The 9,535-nt window shown below is 38.4% G+C and overlaps 1 protein-coding gene across 1 annotated transcript; it reads right to left on the minus strand.

Annotated features, from left to right (window-relative positions):
• Positions 1-8,923: 8,923 nt before the first annotated feature.
• Positions 8,924-9,535, minus strand: LOC104417114 (agamous-like MADS-box protein AGL62). The gene has a single exon (XM_010028434.2). The coding sequence runs from the start codon at positions 9,533-9,535 to the stop codon at positions 8,924-8,926; it is 612 nt and encodes a 203-aa protein (XP_010026736.2).

Below are 9,535 nucleotides of genomic sequence, written 5' to 3' on the forward strand. Positions count from 1 at the left end.
ATGGATTCTCACTCCGAGAAAGATCCAAAATTTTATATTCGATTTGGTATGGGATTTTTGGTTTAGGCAGTTCATTTTCATACCCCTATTTCTGTGAATCCACGATAAGCAATAACATGGATTTGGAAACGGTGAGTTGGTTCATAGTGGTATTTCAATATAATATAACCCACTCCACGAGGCCAATTCTTTGGTTCGTAAATGCGAAACGATCTCCCGCGCTTTACCGGCTCCCGACCAGCCTAGTAAATAAAGTAATAGTGGCTAAAAAATAATCATAAATGAATGAGAGAAATCAAGATTGAGATCGGTAAGTTTCGGGAGAGTCCGTGCGATGCATAGATGCCATCTCATTAGAGGATTATTTGTGCCAATTAGTGGTGTGGTAGCTCTCATGAGGATCATCTCGAGAATTTCGCTACATATGTGAAAACTGTCACATGCGATCTTCTACAACAGTAGTGTAGCTTGTTATTCTACTGCACTTCTGAATCTCTGATCTTCCCACACTATTAATATCATGTTGCGCCAACGTGTGTTTCTTTCCTTTCAATAATAATGAGGTGAATATAATATTTAAGACGTGAATATCTCCACTTGGTATCTTCATTGGTTCATATCAGATGAGACTCATGGAAGATTCTCATTACGCGATGTTTTCTCTGCATTCACTCAACGAGCTCTTTAAAGACTTTGATAAAAAATTTGTGATTGTCAAAATAATCTCAGGGATTCCAACATTAGTTTTCAGAATGCCCAACACTAGATACCCACGAAACATTATGCAAAACCCATGAACCAATTAAGTCGAAATGTTTTCTTTGCACAGGTGTAAAGAAACTCAGAAATTGAGTCAATGAAGCATAATTTTTCATTGATATGTTGTACAATATATATAGAGATATCACCACCTATAATTGTGGTGAAAGATAAAAATAAAAGATAACAATTTTACCTATAAGGAAAACAAATCACAAAAGATCTCCAAATGATCAGCTCGTTGATGCTCTATTTGATTTGTTATTTTCATATTGATTTGTAGAAAATTCTGCACTCAAATAATATGAATTTTTCAGTTTTGATTTTCTAGTTCAATACTCCCCTTCAAACGTTTAGTGGGGAGGACCAAAGACCGAGTTTGATTTGTAAACCGATGAACATATCTCGAGTCAATGGTTTGGTGAAAATATTAGTAATTTGTGAGGAAGACGGGACATAGCATGTTACAATAGAACCAAGAGTAACCTTTTCCTAACAAAATGATAATCGATCTCAATGTGCTTTGTCGAAGTATGAAAAACTAGATTAGTTGTAAGATGCAATGCCTATATGTTGTTCAAGAAAAGTAACGAAGGTTGAAGTTGGTAGGTCCCAATGTCATGTAGTATGTATGGAATCCAAGTGAGTTCAGCAATTGCGGAAGCAAGAGCTTGGTATTCAACTTCAGTTGTGGAGTAGGCCACAGTAACTTGTTTCTTGGCACACCATGAAATACAATTTGATTCAAGAAAAATACAATCAGTAGTAGAATGTCGGGTGATTTTGCACCTAGCCCAATTTGCATCGGTGAAGCCAAACAAATGGAGAGAACTACAAGAGAAAATGCAAAGCCTAAGGTGTAAAGTGCTGCGAACATATTGCAAAATACGCTTTACCATCTGATAGTGAGCAATAGTTGGGGCATGCATATATTGGCAAACTATGTTGATTGCAAGTGAGAGATCCAGACGAGCAAAGGGTAAGGTACTGAAGAGCACCTATAATGCTTGAAAATGGGATGGATTAACGTAGGGCTTACCACCATTTTTGAAGGGAGGTTGCTTGGTAGTTATTGGAGTAGCAATTGGTGCCTGCACGGGATGGTTCAACAATTCTAGAGAATCACCAATGAAGATTATGTCATCCATGTAGAGTAATAGAATAATAGTATGACCATGATGATGATAAACAAATAATGATGGATTAGCAGTGCTATAGAATAATTCATACTCAAAAAGAAAATTGTTGAACTTATCAAACCATGCCCTAGGAGCTTTTTGAGACCATATATCGACCATTGGATTAAGCAAACATGGTCAGGATAGGACGAATCAGAGATGCCTGGTGGTTGTTTCATATAGACATGAACATTTAGATCTCCATGTAGATAGGCGTTCTTGACATCTAATTGGCAAATTTCCCAATTCTGAATAGTAGCAACAAATAGTACAATGCAAATTGTAGCTTGTTTAACTATCGGGCTAAAAGTTTCTAGGAAGTCAACACCTTCCTTTTGATGAGACCCTTTTGCAACAAGTTGGGTTTTTGATTGGGCAAGTGAACCGTCTACATGTAGTTTTGTCTTGTATACCCATTTATATCCAACTACATTCATCAAGGGTTGACGGGGAACAAGTTCCCATGTTTTATTGATTGCAAGAGCATCCAACTCCTCAAGCACAATGGTTGTCCAACCGGGGTGTTTTATTGCTGAATGGACACTATGGGGCTTGGGAGGGATAGATGATACTGCTATATTGGCATACCTGGGTTTTGGCTTCAAGATCCCGGCCTTTGGACATGTAACCATGAGATGCATCGAGGATGTAAAAGTTTCAGATGGAGATTGAACTAAAGATTCACTCTTTATTGATTGTTGCACATGATTAGAAAGCATAGCAAATGACGCATTTGAATTTGGTTCTATCTCAACAAATAGACATGTACATTCACTTGCAGATTCAAGATCTATTGGTGAACCAACATTTTGATCAACTTTTGGATGAGGTTGGCTAGAAACTTTTGTTTGTGATGGACTTATAGTTGAATTCCATTGCAATAGCTCCCCTTTAGTCATAGCAGAAATTTGAGAAGAAGAAGCAAAAGGAAATAATGCTCATAGAAAAAAACGTGTCGAGATATATAAACATGACCAGTAGATTGATGAACACAACAAGATCCTTTGTACTTCTCACTGTATCTGAAAAATATGCAAGCCAAAGAGCACTTGTCAAATTTGTTCATTGCATTGTTGCATAAATATGGATAACAACGAGAGCCAAACACTCAGAGTAAGTGAGTAATTAGGGTCCTTGAATAAGACTGAGTATGGACTTTGACTGCCCAAAGTAGTGGAAGGAAGCCGATTTATTAAAAAATTCATTGTTGTAAAAGCTTCCACCCAGTAGTTTAGTGGCATAGGTGCCTCAAATAGTGTAGCAAGCCCGAGTTCAACAATATGTCAATGTTTCTTCCTAGCAACACCGTTTTGCTCTAGCGTACCTGGACAAGAGGGTTGTAGTTGTATGCCGCACTCATGAAGATGCGTCAGAAAATTATTGCTCATGAATTCTTCTCCTCTATCGGATTGAAAAAACTTTAATTTTCCTATCAAGTTGATTTTCAACTAATTTCTAAAAGGCTAGGAAAATCTCATAGAAATCTGACTCTTTAATGGATACAACCAATAGTATCGAGAGAAATCATCAATAATATCAAAATATTTGCATAAAAGGAATTGGGCTTGGTCCCCAAAGATCACAATGTATTTTCTCCAATGGATGGGAACATCGAGAATCAGATAAAGAAATGGCAATCTTGAGCATTTACTAATTTGACAATTTGTACATAAAGTGCTAGTGGATTTATTTACTGAAATCAAATTATTAGATTGTAAAAGCTATAAAAAACATGAGGATGGCCTAATCGGTGATGCCATGTAAGTTCATCCACAATTTTGTTTCTTTGAGAAAAGAATACCATGGAATGCAAGCCCTCATTAGTATATAAACCTTGATGATTACTTCCCAGTAGTAATACCCAGTGTGTCCTAGAGTCCTTGATAGAAAAGCTAGATGCATCAAACTCAAAATAGCAAGGATAATCTGTCACACCCCGAACCTTGAGTGTGTGCACATCCCTCGATGGTCGATCAAATTGTGACGTTCCCAAGATGCGTTGCCGACCCATTCATTTTATTGCACGGGTAGAAGCGAAATAAACAATTGCCAAACAACAAACAAACATGTGATAGAAAAGCAGGACAATCAAATTTCACAAAACACTTATAAAAACAAACCAAGTCATATACAAAAAAAAAAAGTCTAGACCCCAAAAAGAGTTATTAAACTAACCCTGCCTCGGACCTCATCTACTTGGAATCCGGGTCTACCATGACATCGTCAGGGATGTCGATATCTAACGGGTCAGTTATCTTTGCTACGGCAAGCTCCTCGGCCTCAGGCAACTGGTTCGCCTCGATATCAGCTATGTTTTCGGTGTCGAACATGGGGTCAAGTATCTCCTCTAACTCAGCACCTTCGACAGGTCCGTCAAAACCGTCCAAGGGGCCCTCCCAAACCCCATAGGCCCACAATGAAACCACACCTTGAATCAATGAGGTACCAACTGAGATTAGCCCTCATTGACCTAGATTGTGCTCACAACGAGCTCGTAGGTCCAAGGATTATCGGGGATAGGAAAGACATTACGCTGCTCTTTTGCCTCTCGTGGCCACCCAAAATGAACGGGTCTCGCCTCCATTACACGGTGAGACAATGTTTCAGCGAGTCTACACCCTAAACCCAGATTAGGAATATAATACACCTAAAGACAGCCTATACACACATCATATAAGACTTACCCTCACCTCAGCACCTTTCTCCACATCAGTACAATTTATACAACATATGCATAAAATCAATGTATTCGATAATTGAAACGCTTCACTTTCCACACATTAATTAATCACAGGGGTCCCGATTATAAGGTCAAATCGTTATGACACACTACATTCCATGCCACATATTTTTGTCCCATAATAGGCGTGGTCAAATCACACAATCAAGCGTTCCAATTAATTGCGACCCAACGGCCACGGGCGACTCAATAGTTAGTGGTCATCCGGCATAGCCGGGCGTCGTCTTGCCTCATCGAGTATAGCAACGTCTACCTTTAGACGGCATTCCCAAAGGAGCATCGGCCCAGCCTCCACTGCGATTGACATCCGTTGACATGGGGCATTCCCAAAGGAGTATCGTCCAGCATAAAAGCTCGTGACGGGTTCTCATAATGATCACACACACATCTAATTCTGGCCAAAGACATCGTGCTTTACACTCAAATGCCTCAATTTAAATAATGTGCTTGGCCTATTTTCTTCATATTAAAAACACCTGGTAAAATAAGTGTGCATGGACACACGAACAAATCAAACCATAAAGCACAATATCATCTCTTTTAAAAATCCCACGATTTTATATAGTACTTAAAAACATTTTTGGCATCAAAAACCGACACCTGGTATTTTTCTAATTAAATACCAAAATTCCTTATTTTTGAAATAATAAATCAAAAAATCATCAATCAACATCCAATTGCACAAATTAACGATCAATTGCACAAACTAATTGTATCATGACAATCAGCACGAAATTCTGACAACTGGCTATCCCGATATAATTTTCGAAAAATAATAAATAATTAAATAAATTACAAAATAATTAAATAAATCACTAATTAAGCTATATACACTAATCTAACCACCTAATTGGACTTAATTAACTAATCTAACCTACTAAGCTAACTAACTAAAGTCACTAACCACCTAATTGCTAAGTTAACCTAATTACACAATTTAATTAACTACTAAACTAACTAATTTATTCTAACCTCACTTAAGCTTAACTAAACCCTCATTAGGCTAATTAAACCACCCTAAGCATAGTTAACATCCTAATTAGAGTTTAGGACATAAACTCATTGGATTAGCAAATAAACCATTTCACAGCGACAACAACGAGGAGGCCGGCAAGACTTGGGCCTACGGCGACACCCAAAAAGGTCTGGAAGGGCCTAGAAATAGCCCACAAAGCCTCATCTATAAGCTGGACTTTCGGTTCTGTGGCTGAACCGAAGGGCTGGCTTGGGGCACAGCGTGAGGAGAAGTAGGGTGGTGGACGGCCAGACGGGGCCAGGCAACAACGGGGACGGGCTGGAGCGGCGTACGAACGGCCTGGTCGATGGAGTTGCGACGTGAACTGACTGGCTGGACGATGGACACACAGCTGGCGGCCTAGACCCGCGGCAGCTCAGCTCAGATGGGGACGGGGTCGCGGGTGACCAACGAGTGTGCGAGCTACTCGGGCGAGCTGGCGATAGCAGTGTGAGGCTAGCAACTTTGGCAAGGGGCTTGGCTAGACTTGTAGCTCTGGAAATGGAGTCTTTAGTTGGTTAAAATGAAGAAGAAACTAAGGAAGAAGAAGAAGATAGAGTTGCAGCTAGAAATAGGGGACAAGAGCCTTCAATGCTCACCAAAATATCCTAAACACTTGAGTAGCTGCCCCACCAACTTCAGCCTCATCCAATGTTGTTTTCCCTCCAAATCTTCCCCCAACAAGCCAAGCTTTGATGCCCAAATGTTGTAGTCCCCATGGCCTACGAATTTCATGCAATTCCCTCACCAAAGCAACTCAATTCCACTCCAAATGGCTTCCAATTCATGGCCAAATTGATGAGGAGGAAACCCACACCAAATTTCACAATTTTTCTCATCAATTGATCCAACTTGAAGGCAAACAATGCACACAAAAATGGCCCTCTGAATTTCCTAGTCCAATTTCGCCGAATTTTGATTTTTTCGCCAAAAATCTCGGGCTTGCCGAAAATTCTTCAAAGGATGAGTCGACGTCCTAAAAAATAAATCGTGACATGCTGAAATTTTCAATTTTTGAAACCGGGTTCACTTACGTGGTTAATTTCAACCATACGCAATTTTAGTGTGACCTGACCTACTGAGTAAATTTTAGGAATTTTTAGTGCGTTTGACTCGTGGTTGATTATTTTCGATCCACATTGTTCATCTTCGACACATTGGAAACTTTTGGTTGTCATAACAATCTCAATGTTTCAATTACGGGCACAAAGTACAAAATCGACAGAAAAATTGGTTTAGTGCCATTTGATGCGAATTTTGCAATTAAGTGGAATCACCCACACTTTAATTACATGCTTTTGTCAAATCAACCTATCTCTAGTCTCTAATCAATTTTAACAATGTCGTATTGACCCTTGCAAATTAGCACGATCGAGTAGTTGATTTATGGTTGAATTCTTAAGTCAATCGCGTTTATATTCCTTAATGGCTTCACCTGATAGATTAGTTATTTCGTGAGTGATCAACTCAGAGAAAAAGACTATAGGCGCATCGATGAAAAACCCAATTCATAGTATCGATACAAGGTTGAAAATTAGGATGTCACAACTCTTTCTCTCTTATAAAATTTTGTCCGCGAAACTTAAACAATTACAAATCTTATTTAAAAAGGTGAGGGTATTGTTGTATCATCAATTTTTCACTTTCTCACACGATTATGTGGGAATTAGCAACAATTTACAGGACCATGACACCAATTGAACTTACCCACTTTTCGTTCTAAGATTGGTTTAACTTATTGTTTTTTCAAAGGGGTCAACTCCCGTTGTTACTGACGAACTTGATTCCTATAATGATTTTATTTGGAAGAGACATAATGAACTCCTCGGCGAAATTCATATGTAAACATTTATCTTTTCCTTTTTCTCTTTCGACCCATGATTGAAGATACTCGCCTTTGGTTTTTTTTTTTTTTGGCAAGAATTGTATTTATCTCAAATTTGAGAGAGAATAAAAAAAGATGAAAAAGTATAAAATTTTCACTAAAACTACAAGAAGCACTCTAATAAATTTGGCTTGTGTGCATAAGGGCTAATTTGTTCAAATTCAATTTAGTTCCTTGGTGAAGCGCAAATCCATCTTTCAAAGGTATTGGAATTGTTGTTGAGGGCAATGACAAATGAGGTTAATCTTCAAGGAAGATAGAGATCAGAGACATTAGCCGCACGATGATGATGAAGAAAAGAAAGAGAAGGAGAAAATAATTTATTTATTTTTTAAAAGAGAAAAAAAGTCTTTTAGTAAGATTTGCACGTCACTTCAAGTTCTTATTTGAGCAATGTCCATGAGAAAATTGTTCCACTTTAGGCTCTTAATTGAAATTTTATTCATTGCAAAACTTCCTTAATCTTTCAGAGACATTAGCCGTATAAGATTGAGCATGGAAGTTATTATGGTTATTAGCAGTATACTCTACACTTTATTTCCTAGGGATTGTAGTTCAATTGGAGCACCGCCCTGTCAAGGCTGAAACTGCAGGTTTGAGCCCTATTTTCCTGGAGAAGAAGCAGTGATGGTATTTGGGGAATAAGCATCACCTAACTTCATGCTAGCAGCCGCAGTAATACAGAAGATGCAAGCATTATCCAAAGAGATTGGCCCAAGATACTTTAATTTTTTACGTTTTTCTCAAACCTATGTATTATACATACTAATTTGAAATGATGAATATTTATAATTTCTATAATTTATAATATATAATTAATTAATACTACTTATTTATTCATTCATTCAACAAATTCGATTGATTGATACGAGTATATTCTTCTTGTCGATCAACGATAATTACAATATCAAGTAACCCCATCATATGTTTAATCCAGCCCAGATATGTTTGCGAGTGAGATAATTGTCTCTTCAACATAGCTACGTCTCTTTTTAAAAGACAATTGAGTCTCTCCGCCTTTTGTTCTTAGTATCCTTAAAAACACATAATTTACTATAAAGGCAAGTAATTAATCATATTGTTGCCAAAAGTTATATAAGGAACACGATCATTTCCATTAAATAAAATGATAAGCATCTAGAAAACAAAACCTACCATATTTGAGTCCTTTGACTTACCAAATCTATGCATTTCCAAAAATCTTTATGTTATCGATTAGGATTGCTCAAAAGTGGATGTGCAAGAAGAATATATCATAAAAAAACACACTTTATTTCAAGATTATGAGCGGCATGAGCTCACTTACTACATTATCAAACAGCTTATTTCAAATATAATGAAATTTACTAGGGATCAATCCTAGGAGGTTCTTCAGAATCGTTGACATGAGAATCAGTTGTCCGGTCTTCAATTGCTTTTGTTAAAATCTTGCTTAATTCCTCGTACTTTCTCTTATAAAGTTTCAGCTCCTCCAAGGAGAGTTGGTCCACTGGTGCATGCCACCAGCCTTCGATTGGGGATTTCTCTACCTCTCGCCGGAGTTCAACAAGGTCCTTTCTTGCAGCTCCCAGTCTCTTCGAAAATTCTGAGTTCTGTTCAGATAGCTCATGTAGATTCTCCCTTTGTTCGCCTTCGGATTGGCTAACAACATGAGAAGGGGATGTGCCTGGATCTTCGACTCGGCCGAGACTGGCTTGATTTTGAGGACAACCAAGAGATAAGGCTGCCTGGCCCAAGCGGAAGAGTACAATTATCGAGTCCAACGCACAATCTGAATAGATGTCAATAGCTCTCCTAGTATCTTGCTTGCGAGGACGGCCAAGAGACAAGGCTGCATAACCCAAGGTGAAGAGCTCAACTATCGACTCCAACGGACATTCCGAGTAGAGGTCAGCAGCACTGCTAGGATCACGAGATCGACTTTTTGGAGCATCCTTCTTCTGAGTCTTATTGTCCAT

The sequence above is a fragment of the Eucalyptus grandis genome, chromosome 8 (genome assembly GCF_016545825.1).
Source record: "Eucalyptus grandis isolate ANBG69807.140 chromosome 8, ASM1654582v1, whole genome shotgun sequence".
NCBI lineage: Eukaryota > Viridiplantae > Streptophyta > Magnoliopsida > Myrtales > Myrtaceae > Eucalyptus > Eucalyptus grandis.